The sequence below is a fragment of the Neltuma alba genome, unplaced genomic scaffold (assembly GCF_004799145.2).
Source record: "Neltuma alba isolate B1F8T4 unplaced genomic scaffold, ASM479914v2 tig00004947_pilon, whole genome shotgun sequence".
Lineage (NCBI taxonomy): Eukaryota > Viridiplantae > Streptophyta > Magnoliopsida > Fabales > Fabaceae > Neltuma > Neltuma alba.
The window spans coordinates 19,229-42,761 of record NW_021633925.1 but is presented as its reverse complement, the minus strand read 5'-3'; the positions used below and the strand labels follow the sequence as shown (position 1 = coordinate 42,761).

General features: G+C 33.2%; 2 protein-coding genes and 2 pseudogenes across 2 annotated transcripts; 3 read left to right on the top strand and 1 right to left on the bottom strand.

Moving 5' to 3' along the window:
- Window positions 1-887: 887 nt before the first annotated feature.
- LOC114746362 (2-oxoglutarate-dependent dioxygenase DAO-like) lies at window positions 888-2,206 on the bottom strand. The gene is made up of 3 exons (XM_028934582.1): window positions 1,866-2,206; window positions 1,468-1,792; window positions 888-1,157 (listed from the first exon to the last, which is right to left on the bottom strand). The coding sequence occupies exons 1-3, from the start codon at window positions 2,204-2,206 to the stop codon at window positions 888-890; spliced, it is 936 nt and encodes a 311-aa protein (XP_028790415.1).
- Window positions 2,207-9,211: 7,005 nt separating this feature from the next.
- LOC114746361 (probable LRR receptor-like serine/threonine-protein kinase At3g47570) lies at window positions 9,212-12,450 on the top strand (annotated as a pseudogene).
- Window positions 12,451-16,700: 4,250 nt separating this feature from the next.
- Window positions 16,701-17,549, top strand: LOC114746360 (LRR receptor-like serine/threonine-protein kinase EFR). The gene has a single exon (XM_028934581.1). It carries the CDS (start codon window positions 16,701-16,703, stop codon window positions 17,547-17,549), a length of 849 nt encoding a protein of 282 aa, XP_028790414.1.
- Window positions 17,550-18,343: 794 nt separating this feature from the next.
- On the top strand, window positions 18,344-19,935 carry LOC114746358 (probable LRR receptor-like serine/threonine-protein kinase At3g47570; annotated as a pseudogene).
- Window positions 19,936-23,533: the final 3,598 nt, after the last annotated feature.

Here is a 23,533-nt window from a genome sequence, read left to right as displayed (position 1 = left end):
CTTTCTCTTTTTACAATTTTTAGTGAAGATAAGGGATTTCGTTTGAAAAAACATGTAAATGATAGAATGATGAATATTTATCAACATAACACATGAGGATTGGTATATTATTTTGTTCTTTTTTTTTTTGGTCGCAAGTATATTATTTTGTTCTCATATGAGTTATCTTAAACATTGTCAATCCACACATCTTAAAATTAGAAAAAAATAATAATAATTTATTATTTCAAGACGTGTGATCTCCAAATAATTTAAAATTTAAACAGTATGTCATTCCGAGATCACTCATCATCTTTCTCTAAATCAGTGATAAAGTTTCTTTACTATCAAAATCTGAATTGATTTAATTTTTCATGCATTGTAGAGCCATCTTTACTTATATATTGTACTTCATTGAACCATATACACACGCTTTTCATAGATTATGGATATTATAGCCGGAAGTCTATTTATTTCCTAGAAATTGTGGGTCTTTAGGTGAAAAACAGTATCGACTGTGGCTCGTAAGAACATGGATAAAAATAAAACATATAATAATTGCAAAGCAAGATTATTACATATAATTGAACTCTTATTTTTTAAATATGAAAAGAGATAAGAAGAAAGAAGCTGGCCTTATCCTATTTAGCACATAAGTCTAATAAAAGGGGCCATCTTCACTCCTGGCTATATCCCTTTCTCTGAGTTCATCATAAAGTACTTCACGCAACACTCTGAAAACACTACGAAGGAACTTATATCACGAAGCTTATTAGTGCCTCCAGGCCTATCTACCAAAAACTAGCCATAGTTAAAATTTAACTACAACTTATTTCTAATGAATAGGCTCAGGAGATAGTATTTATTTATCTCTCTCCAATGTAACTCAATATCTCACCTAAAGCACATCATGCTGAAACAGTATTTGAAGGATGATCAACACGCAATAAGTCAAGTGCTTCACCAACTCTCATATTTTTGGACCAACGAGACTCAATGTAACGTTCGAAATTGAAAGGCATAAAGAGAGGCGGATGGTCAGTGTCCACAAACTCTTTTGCAACTTCAACATCCCTATGCCGTGGTGCTTGCAGACTTGCCACTACTGAAATTCTTGTCCTTCCTTCCTTGCATAGCACACGATGATGCACATTTGGAAACCTTCCATTGCTCCACACCTACAACATTCATTTCAAAAATAATAACAATAATTTTCCAATCAAATCTACTACATAGTGAAGCATGTCAAATCAATAAGATCAATCGGCTTTCTAGTCTAGTCGGATGTAATCCATTCTTATTGGTGGAAAATGTCACGGGTTTTCGATCTTACCTTTACCCTTTGTAAGTAAAGAGAAGCATGATGATAAAAAACTTAGAATCTAAACGATCGAATATTTACAAATATGAAGTGCCATACATAAAGAGAGAAAAGAGAAAGCCATTAAGATAAAGAGAAAAGTGATAAATGAAGAGAGATAGATTTACATGAGCAACATCTCCAAGATTAACAACAAAGGTTCCGGATAATGGAGGGACTGGAACAAAAGAGCCAGAAGGCAAGTGCAAGACTTCGAGGCCATCAATTAGGTCATCATCCTGAACAACTGTGAGAAACCCTGGATCAGTATGCTCATGTACTCCTGAGAGCCCTATAGTCTCAAGAGTGAAGCTATATTTGTTCATCTTAAAATTGCATCGCCAGTCTTGAAAATCCACGACTTCTGATAATCCCACAACACACTCCTTTATCTTTCTAGCTATATCTACTGCTAGTTCTTGAATTGCTTCCCCATATGCCTTTATTATTTCCCTGGATGCATTACATGACTTAGTCAACAATTATATTTCATTTTACGTGAAGTAATAATTATTTGTTTACTTACTTGTCATGAGGGGAGGCTTCCAATTGAAAGCAGAAAGAATCGATGTCAAGAGAGGATCCAAAGTCATGAAAACCCATATTTTCATAGAGTGGATTTATAGGAAGATACGTGTAGCCACTTCCCTTAGCAACATCGGCGTTGCGTTTCTTGATCTCTCTTGGACGATCATGCAAATATGTTGCCACCTTCTTCATCTCCTCCATTAAGTTCTTTGGTAAGCTATGGTTCATCACTCTAAAACATCCCCATTCATCACATGCCTCTCTTAGCTTCTTGTACTCTTCTTCATTTGGAAACTTTTGCATATCGATTATTGGGATGCTCAAGCTCATGTTCACCATTTCTTTATTTTTTCAAAGTAACTGAGGCAGAAGAGAAGAGTGATCTTGGTAATGACTTGTCTATGGTTGAGTGACTGGCATGTCTTATTTATAGTTGGATCCCTTTGCAATTTCCGATATTTCTTTCCCATATTTCAAATACTTTGTATGGTTCTTATAATAAGAATGATTCAGTGAATATCATCAACGATAATGATAATAGCTAATGCATTTAATGTTTGATTTCATGTTATCCCAAGATTTTTATAAAAGCAATGGATCTTCTATGCCTAAAGAAGCTAAGAAGGTTCACTTCCTTTTAGAATCATATTTCTTTCCCATATTTCAAATACTTTGTACGGTGCTCAATAAGAATGATATGTCAATAATAGCTAACACATTCAATGTGTAATTTCATGTTATCCTATTCTAAAAGCAATGGATCTTCTTGCCTTTTTTTTTTTTTTTTTACCGGAAATGGATCTTCTTGCCTAGATAAGTCAAGCAGGTTCGCTTCCTTCTGGAAGCCAAGTTGTCCCACAAAATTTTTTGGCCAATCAAATTTGTTTCTTAAGTTTTTTATGTAAAAAAAATATTTTCGAAAGTTTTGTTTGCCAATACAAATATTTCTGCCATATCTATTTATTTATTATTATTCAAAATATTTTTACATTATAAATGCATGCAAAAAATTAATTTTTTAAAAAAATAATTTTTTCACATACTTTAAAAATACAAAAAATAAAAGTACATGGCCAAACAAATTTGTTTCTTAAGTTTTCTGTGTAAAAATATGTCTTCTAATATAGTTTTTTTTTTGTAAGGATTTTCTAATAAATTTTTTTGACAATATAAATATTTCAGCTATAATTATTTATTATTGTTATTAAAAATGTTTTTTACACCGACAAGAGATGGTCTAGTTGGTAAATAGTCGACTCATAAACCACAAAATCTTCAGTTTGAATCTCGTTGCCAATGTGAGGACCTTGTTGATAGATAATTTATAAGTGCTCTTTAAGCCTCAAGACATGCCCTGGCCCTAATGAGCCTCCGGACTCAATTCACCTAAATTTTTGGTTCCCCAAAAAATGCTTTTATATTATATATGTATATTTGAATCTTCAATAATTTTTTCACATGGTTTAAAAACACATAATAATACATTGTGGCAGTATATAAAAACGAAACAACCAATCTAACCTAGTTAATTTTATAGCTATGTCTGTATGTACTTTGTGATATTAATATATATCATCATATCGTTAATGGATTGAGCCTAGCGGAATAAAAATATCAGGAAATGAAATTATGTAATGTCTCTCATGCCTCTTGGGGTGCACAACGCAGCTTGTAGTAATTTATGAGGAACTTAGAGAGAAAGAGATAGGAGGAGTGAAACAAGTATAAGAGGTGTAGTAAAAATAAGATAGGACGATTTTTTTCTTATCTCTTTTCAAATCTCCAAAATAAGAGTAATAAAACGCAAACTTGTTTTATAATTTTTATGTTTTATTTTTATCAATCTTCCTAATTACCAATCACAATACGTACAATTTTACATTGATAAAATAACTAGCATACATACTTCCCATAATACTCTATAGAAAAAAAGGTTCCCTGACGTAAGATAAAACTATTTTTGGCTTACTATTACAAATACTTAACAAACAAAATTTATTTAACATTTTGTTGGCGGTGACTTGGCCTTTCTTAAGAAGCCATCAACTTGCATATAGGAAGATTTTGTTGCCAAAACCCCTAAAAATATTCATTGCTTCCATTAAAAAGCTTAGTTAGCTAAAGAAAATTGGGTCTAGTGCTATAAGGAGGTGATTAAAAAAAAAGAACTTAATTAGTATATATAGCATTATTCAATCACACATACAATGCATTTGCTCTAATTTGTTAATGATGACATTAACATACTAATAAATGTTATTGGGCACAGTACAAAGTATTTAAAACAGAACAAGAACGACCATTTATCAACATTTCCAAATGAATGTATGACCTCTTTGAAATGGTTAAACTATTAGTTGATGATTCATGCTTGCAATTCTTGTTGTACTAGCAAGTTTGCACTTTTGAAAATATAATATTAGGCATTACCCATAGACAATTTCAAATGTTTCAGCCACATTAAGATCTGAATAAATTTAATCTTTCATACACTGTAAAGCTACATTCATTCATATTATACAGTTCATTTAACCATACATGTTTTTCGTGGATTATGAATATTACTATGACCAACACTATACACTGCTTTAGCCTCAGTTTTTCATACTTCTTTTTTTTTTTTTTTGATTGAAGTTTTTCATACTTCTCATATTATGGTTCAAGTCCTTGCTTTTTAATCTTAAATATGCAAAAGATAAAGTTGAGTCTTAAGTCATTATTACTGTTAATACTATTATGCCAATTAATACTTAAATGACATTTTAAAATTTTGGACCAAAACTACATTAATTTTTGGGATAATTAATTCACAGCTCCTTATAGTTTCAACTAATTTTGAATCAGGTCCTTATAGTTTTTTTTTCTTTTTATCAGGTCCTTATACTTTCACCTATTTTTAATTAGGTCCTTGTATTTATTTTTCTTTTTATCAAGTCCTTATAAGTTCACCTTATTTTTAATTAAGTCCCTGAATTTTTTATTCTTTATTTTATAAATTCTAATAGTACTATTATATAAACATAAAATAGTGTATATTATTTAATATTAGTTTATAAACAATAATATTCTAAAGATATTGAATTATTATAATGATTTTAATTTTTTCAGCAAAAAAATTAATTGTTCTAAAAAATTTTCCTGAATTAATTAATTCTATTACTTTTTTATTACATAATTATTAATTTAATTTAATTATTAATATGTTATATTTCAGTATTAATCTATTTAATTAAGCTTATATTTGATTAATAAATAAAAATTAAAACTACATGGACCTGATTAAAAATTTAGTAAAATTATAAGGACTTAATTAAAAGAAAAATAAATACAAAGACCTAATTAAAAAAAGGTAAAAGTATAAGGACCTGATAAAAAGAAAAAAACTATAGGGACCTGATTCAAAATTCGTTGAAACTATAAAGACTTGCGGATTAATTAATCCTTAATTTTTTGTTTAACTCTAAGGGTCATTCACCTAACCTATTGTATCCACTGTATTGCTTTGTGCAACATATTTCTCCGGTTCTTAATATAAAACCTATTTAATCATTTTAATTAGATTAAGAAAGTTAGTTAAGTTAGATGATGATGATGATAGTAATAAATATAGTTTTTTTTTTCCAAAATACCCTCAGTTATAACTGTTTTAAAAACCTGACATTTCACCCCCCCCCAAAAAAAAAAAAAAGGCTCTAGTTAACTCGCTTCCCGCGTCAACACTAGTTCCAGTCTTTCCTGGCTCACACACCGTCTGGCGTCGCTTAAAAAACAATAAGCTTCATATGCATAGGAACACTGTTATAGCTTTGATCAAATGAAATCCACCATCTTATAGTTATCTTTTCTTTCGGGATTTACAAATTCACAAAGCCTACGTAATTATCTTTTATATGTTGTTATGCTAGTTTATAATTTTTTTTTTCAAAAAATAAATTTTTTTATGGATTCAAAATGATTTTTTTGGGCCATCGTGAGATTTTTTTTTGTTTTGTTTTTTTTTCTCTCAGAGATGAATTTTTTTTTTAAGAAAGTGACTATTTGATTGGGTAAAATATGAGTAGAAGGTTATTTTTCTAACCACGAAAGACATAGACAATAAGATTAATATTTTATTAAGCTGTTCTTTGAGGTTAAAATAAAAATCCAATCACTTTGAATGGATATTTGCATGAAAATATTTTTTAAAAATTTTTTAAATTATTTTACTAAAAATATTAAACAGTGAAATTGATGTATGTGTGGAATTAATCAGTAGGGAGTATTACTCACTTTATAAAATATATAGGTGTATTATTAGATTATTATTACTGTAATTATTTTTTAAAAAGCATAATAGAGATAATTTTAAAAAATTGATAAATATGAAAAATATGTCCTATATTGAAGACTAAGACCAACCTTCTAAATAGGTCCTATATTAAAGACTAGAAGAGTGCCTAACTATATCATTCCATTTTCTTCCTTTTCACATTTCCGTTGTCAACTTTGTTTTCGCTGTGCGTTTGTTTGTGATGATGATTTTAGGGTTACACGTCAATTCTTTTGACTATTCATCAGTTTAAGAATAATCAAAGGAAAGAAATTTGGGATGCTCAGATCAATTGTTAGAGGCAGAAGTGGAAGACCAAACAAGAGTTTTAGGATCAAAAGCACAATTCACACCATTTTCTTTCAGTTTGCCATAAAATAAAGCTCCTCAATATTTAGGTTAATTATTGAACGATTCCAATAAATTTGTAAAACATTTACACTCTTCGTATCTTCATTTCTCCTGCAAAATTTAAGGCATTGGTATTTAATAGGTTATTCGTTGTGACTTAAAGCGCAGCAATGTCCTTGATGATGATATGATAGATTGGGTGAGTGATTTGAAGTTAGCAATAAGACTACTAGCCACTGTTAATGGCAGTTCTCAAGAACCAACAAGCACATTTAGAATAGAAGTGACGATTGTACTCCTCTAAGTACAATTTAATTTATTATTATTATGGCTTCAAGCTGCTCTTTTAAATTTCATTTCTTTTGTGAAATATTAGTCTTTTTATTTTGTTAGTTTCAAGACAATGAGTTTCTAAAGTAACATACTTCTGAACAAGATTGGAGAGTACCCCAGCAGGAACGGAGCCAGCTTCTAAACCAAACAGGGCATAACATAGTAGATAATGGATTGTGGACAAGTATATAATATAACTACATAATGTTTTTAAAATGAAAAAGAGGTGAAAATTAAGTTAAACCACGTATATATAAGATATAAAATTAAAAAAATTATGCTTTACATATTTAAGATAATTTCAATTAATATTACATGCAAGTGAGATAATACAAAATAAATCTATGTATAAAGATGTAAATATTCAATTTTCATATTAATTAATTAATAGATGTTCTAAATCTTACTCATTGTATATATGAGATCATTTTTTTTTTATTATGAGTTGTCTTTTATATAAAATTAAACCACTATTTAACCTTGTGTAAAGTGAAGAAAGTGAAAATGCAATTTTGCCTGAAGAATTAGTATCAATTCTTGAGGTTTTGAATTTTCACTATGATTTCTATACGATAATAATGCTGCGTATTTTCTATTCTGAAAGACCAAAGCATATCATTAAGCTTATGATACGTTTTACAACACAGGCATATATGCTTACACACTTTTTACAGTCTCATTTTCCTTAATCTCATGCAGTTTAAAAATGTTACCCATGTGCATTCCTACATTTTCTATCATCCAGTATTTTCGTATAATATGTGTGTGCTGAGTGCAGAGGACTCTACTAATACTAACAAGAGTTAGTTCAATTAATAAGGAATCAGCTTGTAACTACAAAGTCGTATGCTCAAATCCCACTCTTGATGTAAAGACCTTATTGGTAGACGATCTATAAGTATCTATGTAAAGCTTATTTGGGACTAGAAATATGTCTTGACCCTGATAAATCTTTGAGACTCAACTCACTTATAGTTTTTTGTTATCAAAAAAAGAGGAGTCTACCTATTTCCCCATATCAATCTAGAATCTCTGGTCAAGGTGGAAATTGAACGTCTTGGACGGGGACTCAAAATCAAAAAAAAAGTCTCAAGAATATAATTCTTCCGTTTCCATGCATGAGCAAAAGGCAACTGCACTTTTTGGGTCCTCTTTTATAAGCATACATGTTCAAACACATATTTCCTAATTTGCCCTCATTTATGAATGCAAGACAAAAATCAAACAATAAGGTCCGGGGCATTTTAGCAAGAAAAAGTAATATAAGATGCATTAATTTACTTTTCTAATAAGTGTGAAATGGTTGACTTTTATATATATGAACACAGAGGGACTGTGCGTGAGAGAGAGAGAGAGAGAGAGAGAGATTAAATTGCAATAGTCAAAGTTGTTCCATTAAATCAAAGAAAACGCAAGGCAAGTTGCTGAAAGTTGGAATTCATGAACTTGTTGCATAACGTATCAGACTGACTATAATTTCTATTAGTGTATCAAACTTTGTTTGAGTCGGTGAACTCAAATTAGTTTGGATGGAGTTTCTAACACGTTTGAAAAATCTTTACATGTCAACTTCAATAGGGTTGGAAAACTCAATCATATTTCTATATATGCCCCATCTCAAATGTATATTTTTCTCCAAAACTGGGTTTATGTACCGGGAATTATTAATTAGGATCACGCCCACACATATATGTTCTGGACATCATATGATAATTGTGTGCGTGTGTGTGTGTGTGTTTTTTCCTGGACATTATAGATTGGTAGAGTGCGTAGGAGCAAAAATACTGCATTTTGACATGACAATAGAATAGTTGTTTGATGTTGAAAATTTAATTAAGATGTAGCATGACTTGTTTTTGCGTGTCAAGGCTATATATAGTTGGAAAAAACATTATGAGTACATAGTTTAGTAATATTTATAATTATAATTGGAAAATTTGTAAAATTTCAAGAGTACTATATTTGAAGATAAGTCGACTATTTATTAAAGTCAAACAATGTTTTAAAAAAAATATTTTTTTTTAATTATTCTTTAAACTTAAGTTACATAAAATGAACTTATCCCATACGTTATATACGGCTCCCACCTGACCTTTGATTTTTATTGTTTACTTCATATATATGCCTTGAGAAGGATCCAGGCACACATATAGCATACATCACTGTGCAAGAATTTCTTGGTCTGCATGCGTACTACTTTTACGTAAATCAACAAATGAAGTCAAACTCAAAATGGGAAAACTTGGGCTAATTAAGAACAAACGTAACTAAAGCTCCTATATATTAAAGCACCACCATTTCAATATATGAATCCACAAAACAATATTCAAGCTATTTTTCAGCATAACCATATGGCTTTTGCCTCCGTTTCATTTCCATTTCTTTCAAAATACTATTTTCAAGCATTAATCCTTATGATCTTCTGCACAAACTTGGTTTGCCTCTATTAGTGTGTCGTCAGAGCTGCATCAAACGAGACAGATTATCTGGTATTGCTCAAGTTTAAAGAATCAATAACAGATGATCCTAAACAAATCTTGAGCTCTTGGAATAGTTCGAGCCACTTTTGCAGCTGGACTGGGATCACTTGTGGCCACAAGCATCATGAGCGAGTCACCGAGTTGAATCTAGGAGGCTATCATCTCGGTGGGGTCATATCGCCTCATGTTGGGAATCTCTCTTTCTTGAGAAGGCTCTCCCTCATAGACAACAGTTTCCATGGAGAAATCCCACCATAGTTGGGACGTTTGTTCAGGCTAAACACACTCTTGCTCTCAAACAACTCATTGATAGGAGAAATTCCATTGAACTTGACGAGTTGCACTGAGTTGCGGGTCTTGCATTTTCCAGGGAATAGCCTTAGTGGAAAAATACCATATCAGCTGGGGGAGTTTCAGAAGCTTGAAAGGTTGCAGCTTTCTTTCAACAATTTAACTGGAGAAATCCCATTATCTATATGGAATCTTACTTCCCTCACCCGTCTTGGACTAGGCCAAAATAACTTTCAGGGAAGCATACCGGAAGAGATAGGCCACTTGAAGAACTTGACATTTTTTGCAGCACCGGAGAATAGTTTGTCAGGTGCTCTTCCCTCTTCACTTTAGAATCTCTCTTTTCTCACTATGATATCAGTAGGAAAAAACCAGTTGACCATGACTCGGCTTCCGGATAACATGTTCTCCACTCTCCCAAATCTACAATATTTTGCATTAGGTTTGAATCAAATTTCTGGTCCAATACCAACTTCCATCACAAATGCATCTTCCCTCAAAGTTTTTAATATTCCTTCAAACCATTTTCTTGGTGAAGTTCCCAATTTGGGAGGGCTGAAACATCTACAAAATCTAAATTTAGAATTTAACAATATTGGGAGCACCTCAAATAGTGACCTCGATTTCATGACATCCTTGACAAATTGTAGCAAACTTGAAACATTAAGTTTGACTTCCAACAAATTTGGAGGCATGTTACCCAATTCCATAGGAAATTTGTCTGCCCAACTCACTCTACTGTACCTGGGCAGTAATCAAATATATGGTACTATTCCTGATACTTTAGAAAAGCACACAAGTTTAACTTGCTTGGGTCTCGAAGACAATAAATTCTCAGGTACCATTCCAACTACTTTTGGGTATCTACATGAGATGAGAAGATTACTTCTAGAGGACAACCAACTTTCGAGAAAGATGTCGGCTTTCTTAGGAAACCTTAGTAAAGTGATTGAACTAACAGTTTTTGAGAACAAGCTTGAAGGAAAAATTCCTACCACAATTGGAAACTTGAAAAGTTTGATAATTTTAGACCTTTCAAAAAACAATTTCAGTGGAGCTATACCCGTGCAGATTTTTGCTCTTTCCTCCTTGTCCATTTTCTTAAACTTATCTCATAACTCATTGAATGGATCTTTGCCTATGGAGGTGGGAAAGCTTAAAAACCTTGGGGCTTTGGATGTCTCTGAAAATAATCTCTCAAGAGAGATTCCTTCTACCATACGCGAGTGCACGGGCATGGAATACCTTAACTTACAAAAGAATTCCTTCAATGGGCCCATGCCTCCTTCACTAGCTTTGATGAAAGGTCTTACACATTTGGATATATCTCAAAACAACCTATCTGGATCAATACTAGTCGGGCTACAGAACATTTCTTTTCTTCAATACTTAAATGTCTCTTTCAATATGTTTCATGGTGAGATGCCAACAGAAGGGGTTTTCAGCAATGCAAATGCAATATCAATTATTGGGAATATCAATCTTTGTGGGGGTATTTCTAAGCTGCACTTACCACCATGCCCCAAGAAAGTTGATACGCAAAGAAAACACAATTTGAAGCTTATGGTTATTGTGATTTCTGTGGCGTTTTCTCTTTTACTGATATTTTTATTTGCTTTCTATTGGAGGCTTGAAAGAAACAGGAAATCATCTCCAGGTTCACTTGTAATTGAACAATTTCCCAAGGTGTCATATCAGAATCTACACACTGCAACTGAAGGTTTCTCTACCACCAACTTCATTGGATCTAGGAGTTCCGGCTCAGTATATAAAGGAAGGCTAGAATCAGAAGATAAAATTGTTGCATTAAAGGTAATGAACCTTCAAAAGAAGGGGGCTTAAAAGAGTTTCATTTCAGAATGTAATGCACTGAAAAACATAAGACATCGAAATTTGGTAAAAATTTTGACATGTTGCTCTAGCATTGATTACAAGGGACAAGAATTTAAGGCATTGGTGTTTGAGTATATGTCAAACGGAAGCCTTGAAAGATGGCTGCATCCTAATCAAGAAAGTGCATATCGGTCAGCATTGGATATTTGTCAGAGATTTAAGGTTGTATATGATGTTGCCTCTGCACTGCATTATCTTCATTATGAAAATGAGAAACCGGTAGTCCATTGTGACTTAAAGCCCAACAATGTCCTTCTTGATGATAATATGGTGGCTCATGTGAGTGATTTTGGGTTAGCAAGACTACTTGCCACCCTTAGTGGCAGTTCTCAAAAGCGAACAAGCACGTCTGGAGTGAAAGAAACGATTGGCTATGCTCCTCCAGGTAACTTCTTATTATTTTGGCTCAAAGCATTATGAATTCCATTTCTTTTATGAAATATTTTTCTTTTTTTTATTTTGTTAGTTTCAAGACAACGATTTTTGAAACATTCATCAATATCTAATGTATTTCAGAATATGGAATGAGTTATGAGGTATCCACTCAAGGTGATGTATATTCTTTTGGCATCCTGATTTTGGAAATATTAACCCTTAAAAGACCAACAGATCAGATGTTTGAAGGCAGCTAGAATCTTAATAGCTACGTCAAAGCTGCATGTCCAAACAATCTTTTGGAGATTGTGGACACAGCTCTTGTACCCCAGCAAGTACGGCAGAATACAATAGCAACTAGAGGAGAAATCAGGATGGAGGTGACTCGTATGCATCCCAACTATGAGAAGACTCTAATTTCACTATTTGAAATTGGACTTGCTTGTTCAGTAGAATCTCCAAAAGAAAGGATGAACATGATGGGTGTACTAAGGGAGCTAAATCAAATTAAAAATGTTTTGGGTCGTGGCCAAACAAGTCGTCAGACTTGAAGACAACAAAGAATGAGCTGGAAATAATGGCAATTTAGATATGCTATTATTATAAACCCTGATAAAATTCCTTAATTCTCATGAATTGTATTTCAATGTCAGATCTTCTCTAGGACTCTTCTTTTGTGAACAAAGAAAAGTCAATCAATAGGCTGGAATAAATTGTACTTTGGTATGTGAATCAGCTACTCCTTCAGTATCTAAATTGCTGTGAATTTTAATCTTATAAATGTTTTTCTTGAGGCCGTACGCGGTACTCAACAAATTGCAATTTGTATTAGAAAAACAAACAGATTGTAATATTTTCCCATGGGTACAGATACGCCTAACTTGGTATTTAAAAGAAAACATGGAGAAGAAAAAGATTACGTAGTTTAATTGATCAGGGAAATGAAAAGAAATATGCAAATACAACTTCAGGTACAACAATAGAAAAATTTAACCTGTTTTTTTTTTTTTTAATTTCGGAGAAAGATATACAGGAACTGTATGTATATATGATTTAATTGATTAAAGAAAGTGTGATCAAAGTCCTGTATTCCTTAGAAAATCAAATTGGGAGAAAAAGTTTAAACTTTAAGCAAGCAAGAATTTGAATATGAAATAAATATAGACAAGGGTGGGTCTCTCTGGTCCCACTCTGTTTTTGGGCCCCCCCCTGTTTTGTTCCATGCTTTACCAAAACAGGGTGTTTCAAACTTGAGGCGGGGAAAACTAATACTGTTTCACAAGTATCTGTGGGAGGGGCAATTTGAATAGGATAGTTTAGGATTTTGAAGATTAGATTTGGGCTTTGGGATGTTATGTCGTCAATAAAATTAAACTCTAATCTAATTTGTTTGGTACGAAAAGAAATAGAGAGGAAGAAAATTTAACGAGTTCAGTTTAGAAAATTAAAGATGTGAGATCAAAAGTTTTTAATTAATTTTTCTTACTCTTTTATTTTATATTTTTTCTTTATTAAATTTCACAACCTCAGTTCTCTAATTTTCTAAATCAAACTTACTAAAAATTTTCTTCTTTTCCTCTCCTTCTCTTCTACCAAACATAGTGTTAGAGTAGTACTCAACACTCTAGTATCAGCCTCTGTTTTTCACACTTCTCTGTTCTACTTCTGTCTGTTACTTTGAGCCATCGCAATGGAATTAGATTTAGCCATTTTTTTAGTATTTTTGTACGCAACATAGACGTAATTTTTCTCATAACTTCTTTATTTAATTAAATTATATATTGGCGCTAAGGAAATAATAAACCAATTTACTCCATCTCATATTTTTTATACCAACTTTTTTAGAATATTTGCCTTGATACTTTTAAATAAATATTTTTTTTTTTTTGAATCAAAGTGGTGAATGCACATTTACCCAACAAAATAATGAATAAATTTTTACTCCATGGTGCTTAAATAAATTGCGTGTATTTATCAAAACAAATAAATAAATTGTGTGCATGTAGCTTTGAATTCAATTAAAGTATATACAATCAACATCAAAATATATATTCCCTTCTAAAAAGAAGATACTCCTCCGGTCCTAATTATAAGACCCAATTGATTTATTTGAGGAGATTAAGGAAGTAAGTTAAGCTGGTTATTTATAATAAATAAGTGTTGTCATTCCTAAAGTATCCTTACTAATTAAGTATATTGGCTAAAACTATCATTATTAGAAGGATTATCTTGAAAAAAAAAATGCATAAATATAACAGACAAAATGGATTGGGTCTTATAATTAGGACCAAATAAAAAGTTAAAATGGGTCTTATAATAAGGACCGGAGGAGTAATAAACAGCATAAGAATCAGAACCTTATTAAATTATGCTAATTGGCAACATAATATGCGCAATTCACGGGATTTGTCCAAATCTCTAATTTAAATCAGGCCATATTTTTTTTTATTAAATTATGCTAATTATCAACTTCAATGATTTGCACTGTTCACACTTAGAGTTGAACAACTTGGAATAAGATGAGCTGTATGTGTGCAGCCGTGGGCATTACCAAATCCTAAGTCAATTATTTGGCTTTCTTGAAAGACAATAATGGCTTTTTGGTCTAAACGAAACACATACTGCTGAGTTTGAGCACTTAATTAATTAGGATGTCCTTATCCCAATCCTTATTGTTTATGTTTCTAATCAACGATATATGCGTCATGACATACGTTATTGTTTAAGATGCCTTTCAATATGAAAAGTTTTACATCGAATTGGACTTAATAATATTGTGTGTGTGTGTATAACAATCTCTATTGCTCACTCATTTTTGTGGTTTCACTCCTTATTCCTAGCAAGTGATATCAGAGTCAAATTTCCTCTTAAACTTATGGGGAAAAAATTGCTGCCAATTCTTTGTGTGAGCGTACTCAATTCTTTGTTCCCCTTGGATGATGTGGAAAAAATGTGAGGATATATGGCCATACTCTGATATACGCGGCCCAGAAGAAAAACAAAGGATTCCAAAATATATATATATATATATATATATATATCACACAGTTATGGTACTATATATGTAAAGGCATTCACATTTTTTTATGAAATACAATTTAAAGATACGTCGGTATCTAAACATGTTAACGTTAAATTCAAAGCAAAAACCTCATCCAAACGTAAGGGGTAGCATTGTCATTGAGACAACTAATCTTTAGCTGCAAATACATATACATGTACTAAATACATACTTTCTCTCATATTTTTCCTTGTTTAAAGAACATTTTATAACTCAAATACTCTCAAGCTTTAAAAAAATAAATAAATAAAGTAAAGGGTCATACGATCAAAGCCGTGAGCAATATAACAAGTCATATCGAAGCTTAAAATTAAAATTCTCTACACTCAAATTTTTGTCTTTTGAAGGATCTTGGTATCCAAGTTACTTAAACTTGATGGGCACATCAGGCTTCACATTTGTTAACTTCTTTGAACGTACATATCATTGAAAATTAATTATGATTTAAATCAGGCAAAAGAGAAAGTCTTATTGCGGAGAAACATCATTAGCTTATTGACCCAAAAAAAAAAAATCCTTGGCTTAAAACATCAATCATAATGATCTTCTACATAAATTTGCTTTGCTTTCACATCAGAAATACATCAAACAAGATTATGTCAGCCTGTGTCACTTGAAAAAAAAAGTAAATGGTAATTAATCTAAATCATTTCAAAACACAACGATCACGCTTTTTCAAAAATTTATTTAGGTGCATTCATAAACGTCGATACAATCGTGATCTCCCCAATAGATAAAGTTATATACTGTCACATCACCAACATATATATATATATGTACACTACGTCCTGTACTTAATATAATAGATAGATAATTAATTTGTAAATATTAAAGAAAATAATTTAGTTAGTTATTTGTAATAAATAGATGTTGTCTTTTATAAAATACTTTTATTGATCATGTGCATTTAAATTATCCCTTGATAATAACTCATTAATACATGCAATCATCATACGGATTATTTGAGGACAAAATAGACAAATATTGGAGATAAAGTATATTAGAGTCTTGTATTTAGAATTAAATTAAATCTCTAACTAGTTCTTATATTAAAGACCGGAACTAATTTATACTACCTCTGGTCCTTAATATAAGAGCTAGCTTGATCCTAAATATCAGACTTTAATCTACTGTATCTCTTATATTTATCCATTTTTCTCAAGGTAGCCCTTATAATAATTGCACATCTTAAATATTTTATCAAACGGTAGTTCTAGCTAATACACTTGATTAGCGAGAGTATTTTAGAAAAAACAACACCTATTTATTACAAATAATTAACTTAACTAATTTTCTTAATATATATAAATTAGTCAATTAACTCTTATATCAAGAATCGAAAGTAGTATATATATACAGAGAGAGTCAAAGTCAAAATTTCAAGGAAAAAGTTACAGACACACACACGAATTCTACGAGTAAACACTAGCATGTTTATTTCTTCCCACTTGCTTCATATTTTTAAATTCCGGATGCAGGAGCACATCTTATAATATACATACCATGTGCACATCTCACACAGATCGCCTAATTTCAATAGTCAAAATCGTAGTTTTTTTTTATTAGATCTTTTAGATACCGCTTTGAAAAGTAATTTCAATAAAGACAAATAAAATACCAAGTGTTCAAGTCGAATTTAAGTCACCTAAATATAAATATATAAGGTGAGATGTACATGAGCAGGACGTAGTAAAGCGTTTACACTTAAAAACCTACAGTTCTTGAACACCACCAGGCCACATGGCTTTTGATCCTGTTTCGTTTATCCCATTTCAATCAAAACACCTCCATGCATCAATCTTTACCGTCTTCTACATAAATTTGTTTTGCTTCCAACATATCAGAGCTACATCAAACGAGACAGATTATTTGGCATTGCTCAAGTTTAAAGACTCAATAACTGATTATCCTAATGAGATCTTGAGCTCTTGGAATGGTTCAAACCACTTCTACAGTTGGACTGGAATCACTTGCGGCCACAAGCATAAGGGAGTGATAGAGTTGAATCTGAGGGGTTATCATCTGGGTGGGACCATATCACCCCACATTGGCAATCTGTCCTTCTTGAGAAATCTCTCCCTCACAGACAATAGTTTCTATGGTAAAATCCCACCAGAGTTGGGACGTTTGTTCAGGTTGAAAGAACTCTCTCTTGGGAACAACAGATTAAAAGGAGAGATTCCCTGGAACTTGATGAGTTGCACTGAACTGAGGTGCTTGAATTTGTCAATGAATGGTCTTACAGGTAAGATACCATCCCAGATTGGCTGTCAACAGCTTGAAAGGTTTGCCATTCATAACAACAATTTAACTGGAAAACTCCCAGCTTCTATGTGGAATCTATCTTATTTGCCAAATCTTGACATAGCTTATAGTCACTTGGAAGGAAGTATCCCTGAAGAGAGAGCTGATTTGAAGAACTTGAAAATTTTGTCAGCAGTCTCAAATCATTTTTTGGTGCTCTTCCCGCTCACTCTTCAACATGTCATCTCTCATTGTCATATCATTAGCAGAAAACCAGTTGAATATGACCCGACTTCCAGAAAACATGTTCTCCACCCTCCCAAATCTAAAATTTTTTTATCATAGGTTCGAATCAAATCTCAGGTCCCATACCAAGTTCCATCACAAATGCATCTTCTCTTCGAGCTTTTGATATTACTTCTAACTCTTGTGTTGACCAAGTTCCAAGTCTTGGAACTCTAAAAGATTTGCACCTTCTGAATTTGGAAGAAAACAATCTTGGCAGCAATTCAAGTGATGACTTGAATTTCATAACATCTTTGCAAAATTGCAACAAACTAGAAAGCTTAGCTCTAGTCAGCAACAATTTTGGAGGTGTTTTACCCAATTCCATAGGAAATTTGTCAACCCAGCTCATTCGATTGTACCTGGGTGGTAATCAGATATATGGAACTATTCTTGGATCTCTAGGGAAGTATACAAATTTAATTACCTTGACCCTGGACCAAAACAAATTATTAGGAACCATTCCATCTTCTCTGGGCAATCTTTAGAAGGTGCAATTGCTAGCATTGAGTGTAAACCAACTCTCAGGAGAGATACCCGCCTCTATAGGAAATCTCAGCCAATTGGCTATCCTAGACTTCTCAGAAAATATGCTAGAAGGGAAAATTCCTCCTATATTTGCAAACATGAACTATTTACATCACCTTCACCTTGGAAAAAACAATTTCTGTGGATCCATACCCTTGCAAATTTTTGGTCTTTCTTCTTTGTCTATTTTACGGAACTTATCTCACAACTCTTTGAATGGCCTTTTGCCTTATGAGATTGGAACCCTTCAACACCTTAACACTTTGGATATCTCTGAAAACCATCTCTCTGGAGAGATTCCTTCTTCCATAGGAGACTGAACAAGCATGGAATACGTTGACCTAAGAGGCAATTCCTTCAATGGATCCATGCCTTCTTTGCTAGCTGCCCTGAAGAGTCTTGCATATTTAAATATATCACCAAACAACTTGTCTGGGCCAATAGTAATTGGCTTGCGAAACATTTCCTTTCTTGAATACTTGAATGTTTCTTTCAATATGAAGGATGGTCAACTACCAACAAAATGAGTTTTCAGCAATGCAAGTGCAATATCAGTAACTGGAAATATTAAAATTTGCGGGGGCATTTCTGAGCTATACCTACCACCATGTGCCATAAAAGCTGACACGCAAAGAAGACACCACAATTTAAAGCTTATGGTGATAATGATTTGCTTGGGTTTTCTCTTCTAATGATATTTATTCTTGCTTTCTACTGGAGGTGAAAAAGAAATCGGAAATTATCTTCATTAACACCAATAATTGAACAACTTTCCAAGGTGTCATATCAAAATCTGCACATTGCAACTGAAGGCTTCTGTGCCAAGAACTTGATTGGATCTGGGAGTTTTGGCTCAGTATATAAAGGAAGGCTAGAATCAGAAGATAAAGTTATTGCAATAAAGGTACTAAATCTTCGAAAGAAGGGAGCTCATAAGAGTTTCATCTTAGAATGTAATGCCCTCAAAAACATAAGGCATCGAAATCTAATTAAAATTCTAACATGTTGCTCAAGCATTGATTATAAAGGACAAGAATTTAAAGCACTAGTCCTTGAGTACATGTCAAATGGAAGCCTCAAAAAATGGCTGCATCCTGATCTAGATAGTACAAACCAGTGTTTGATATTGGATCTTCATCAAAGATTACACATCATATGTGAAGTGCCCTTTGCACTTCACTATCTTCATTTTGAATGTGAGCAACCAATTATTCATTGTGATTTAAATTCAAGCAATGTCCTTCTTGATAGTGGTATGGTAGCTAATGTGAGTGATTTTGGGCTAGCAAGACTTCTCTCAACCATTGATGGCAGCTCTTTCAAGCAAACTAGCACAACTGGAATAAAAAGGACTATTGTGTATGCTCCTCCAGGTATGATTGGCCTTCATTTGAGCTTGTAACTATCATAAAATTCATTTATATTTGAAATCTCCTTTCTTTAGTTTTAGAATAGTTAATTTCCAAGCATTGAGAATTGTGTAACATTTTTCAGAGTACGGAATAGGTTCTGATATTTCAACACAGGGTCATGTATATTCTTTTGGCATCCTTGTTTTGGAAATGTAGACGGGAAGACGACCCACAGAAGAAATGTTCAAAGATGGCAACAATCTCCATAACTATGTCAAAACTGCATATCCAAATAATCTTTTGGAAATTGTAGATTTGACTCTTTTGACACAACACATGCAACAGACAAGAAGAGCAGCAGAAAAGGAAATCATCATGGAAAATCTTACTGTTTTGCCTCCTTGTGATGAGAAGTCTATACTTTCACTATTTGAGATTGGACTTGCTTGTTCAGTAGAATCACCAAAAGAAAGATTGAACATGATGGATGTCATGAGGGAGCTAAATCAAATTAGAAAATGACCACAAAACAGAGAATGGAGAATGATGACTTTTGTAGTGCGATACCATAAAACAAAAGCTACCATGTAAAAGATTTGTGGTTGGAACATTCCAAATAAAGGTCCCTTTTTCTCTCCCTTTTAGTTCTTTTATCTTTGAACTCTTCAATGGCTTTACCAGAAGATTTCTAGGGGATTAGGCTCCATTGGATCTCTTTTGCCCTTGTTAGAACTGTAATTACGCATGGGGATTCACATGAAACATATGAGATCATTTATCATTTCTCATTAGTAAGACAAAGCGTCAAGAAAACGTTTCTCACACCATACATTATTTATCATAACAGCATTACGTCCTGCATGACTGAATACAAGGTTTTGATCCTTTGTTATCTTTTTAGAAGGTTTTCGCCGCTCAACAAATTACAAGGTCCAAAGAAATGAAGTAAAGATGCAGCATGACTGAATGCAAATACATGGAAAGATGCAAATGCAACCTCGGACAAGAGACGAAAAATTCAACAATCGTTAGAAACGAAGGGGATGCATAAAACAGACACCATGGAAGATCGAACAACTTTTTGATAAGGATGAATGTAAATGAAATGATAAATATACTAAAAGGTTGGCAAAAATAAATTATAGTAAAAGATATTAAAAATAAGAAATTCTTTTACGGACCAAAATCAACGCTAATGCCTTCCAAGCAGTGGATCCCTAAATTGCAATCCAATACATGTAATATTAAAGGAGAAAAAGAAACTTTTGAATTCGTAACTTCAAAGAGCCTGAACAATAACATCTAGATAACACGAGTGGTGGCTTTGATCCTTTAGAAGAATTTTAATTTTAATTTCTAAAGCCTTTCCGGTTGATACTTTCCTAGCCAGATCTCAAGTGAAAAAATTTCTTTCTTGGCCCAAAAGGCAGACAAAACTACGGAGTTGAGGGGAAAAAGAGATCCCAGAGGAAGAACTACAAAATTTATAATCTTAGACATACACCTATGTAAGCTACTGTTGCCAGTTCAGTACGGAGTGAAAATTAATCACTTCTGTGCAAAACAAGGAAGCTTCTGCAACAAAACTAGTAGTGATGGTCATGAATGACATCTACTTCCCAGACTTCAGTTTGCTAACTTGGCATTTCCTCAACTCTTTATGCTTTACCCAGTACTTGAGCCTGAAGATTTTGGTTGTCTTCTAACAGTCGGTCATATTCGAGTAGCATATCGGCAGCTGTTTTTGGAGGGAAGCAACATGAACTTCAGCAGTCTCAACTCTTTTATCCTTCTCTTCACATTCTAACTTTGCCTTTTTCAAACTTTCTGAAAGGCTTGAAATTTCTTCCTTCAGCTTCTTTATCTCCTTGGAAGCTTTCTCTTCCTTATCTTCAAATTGAACCTTTTCTTTCCGAAGCCTTTCTAGCTCTTCTTTAGAGGATCCCACATTGCCCCTCAAATTAATTAGCTTCCGAAGATAATGGTGCATCCTATTGGTTATGAATCCAAGGAATAAATAAAACCTGCATTGGGGGGGGGGGGAACAGGGCTTCAAGATGAAGCAAAGACATCAACACACAAACACAAATGTCTACGTGTAATTTAAAATATGTGGAGTCTGATGTAATTCGCGAAAACATAAGGCATAAACCGAAATTCAAATCCTTAACATTCACCAAAGTAAAGGCATATAGTATGTTGAGGTTTTAAAAAAACAACGAAAAGATGGTTGACGTAAATGTGAACTGGAAACCATGAAAAGTCACATTTTGTATTTCTTCTGAAAGCATAACATAGATTGACAAATCTGAGTGAAGGAATGTTCTTAAAAACATGCAAACGTCAGGGCATGCTGCATTAAATTCTACAAGATATCCTCTTCCAACTTAGCGCTCCATCCCAACCTATTGACAAATGCTCGTCCACGTGTCATAAAGTACCTGAAACACCAAATGCTTCAAGAACCGCATTTAAGTTTTCTATTTCACTTAATGCATGTTTGGTCAATGGAAATCACAGCAGCAACCAATGACAAACTTCTGCAATCCCTCAAAAGTTCCGTAGTCATAAATGGGAGCCTTATAGTGATATTAAGTTTACGAGTCCACAGAAAACTAATGCACTAAAACTGGTTAGTGATTAAGTGTTGACCAACTAAAACAGGTGTGTGCTGAGCTTCATACAGAAAATCCTCTGCAGATACTCTTAATATTTGGACCACACTTCAGAACTTGTCAGGGTTGGCATCAACTGCAATACTAGCAACAAAGGAACGAACTCTAAATTGATCCAGCAACTTCTTAACTATAGGATATCATATTTTAATGTTTATTTGCTCCAAAATTGTTGAACATCTAATTCAACAGGGATGATTCATAGGGTTTAAGCCTTTAATTGCTTCCTTGTCTTTGCCAGTTAAAGAGCCATGATTCTTGGGCATTTAATGGGCAGATTATTCATACGAATGACATGGGTCTCTCAGCAGGTTAACAGGTCGAAGAGCAATGCTTTTTGACTCATAAATTAGCTTTCTATTTAAGTCTGATAGGCTGAACCATTCGTGGCTTCTAATTTCCTATAAAGTGCAATTATTGAGCTTGAAATAAATAAGAATTTCATTGTAAAATCCTTCATAAATAATTCAACCCCACTAACACAACCACAAGATCAACTGCCAAAAACACACGGGAGATATCATCTCCAACACATCAGAAATCACACTGAGCATACTGGTCCCACCATCACTGCTATCACAACTACCACCAAGAAGCATTTAGTCCACCATCATCTTAATGGTATCTTGGATGTTAGGAGGCACCCAAGATGTGCATTGGTACATTGTTATCCAAGAGATCAGATTGCTTAGAATGACAAAATTTTAGGTAAAATTTCTAAATATTCCGAAAATTATGGGAATCTTACATCCCTAAAGAATTGGCTTTGTTAACTTTGACAAGATACCAAGTGTATCCTTGTAATGAAAAATTTTAATTATCATACCAAGCATTCTCAAATACCTTTATTAATACCATGTAGATATGTAAGAAAGTATCACGTGGGGAATAATACCAATAGCAGTTAAGAAACAGCTCAGTGTATACTTTGATCCCTACTCACTTTCCAGTGCCATGTATCTAGCTTATCTCCAAGAAACTTATGAGCCAGAGGCAAGGTAAAGATAATGGGATTGCCGGAGTAAAAGAAGGAAAAATAGAGAGACCAAAAGAACCTATCCATTACTCCAGACTAAACAGCAGTGATAGAGGAGATCGAAGATAACTTAGACTAAAAGGTGCCTTCCCAAAGCAACAAGATTGGTGTGTTGATCTCCACCAGCATCAACAGCCAATAGGCTTCATCTTCTCTAGGTGCTAGGTGCAGTCAAATTTTCCATCTCAGGCCAAAACCAAAAAAAAAAAAAACCAAAAACCAAAAACCAAAAAAACAAAAAACAAAAGAAAATTCAGCAAGCAACCCAATTTGGAATTTGACGTGGTCGTGATTGACCATTCTAGGATGCTCAGCTTCTCCAATTCACCCGCTAAGTAAGCAAGACCCTAATGTATGTTGGTAAACCAGGGGAGCCAGGTGTTGCAATGACCTGGCAAAGACTCATGAAAATAGACCTTCCAAAAATGCTGACAAGTCTTTCTTGCAGAGGAA

Bases quoted from the DNA above. Each gene is read 5' to 3' on its own strand.
- LOC114746362 (XM_028934582.1), bottom strand. From the start codon at position 2,206: ATGGTGAACATGAGCTTGAGCATCCCAATAATCGATATGCAAAAGTTT. The intron at 1,793-1,865 runs GTAAGTAAACAA...TAATGCATCCAG, and splicing joins GAAGCCTCCCCTCATGACAA to GGAAATAATAAAGGCATATG. The intron at 1,158-1,467 runs GTAAATCTATCT...TGAATGTTGTAG, and splicing joins ATCTTGGAGATGTTGCTCAT to GTGTGGAGCAATGGAAGGTT.
- LOC114746360 (XM_028934581.1), top strand. From the start codon at position 16,701: ATGGCTTTTGATCCTGTTTCGTTTATCCCATTTCAATCAAAACACCTC.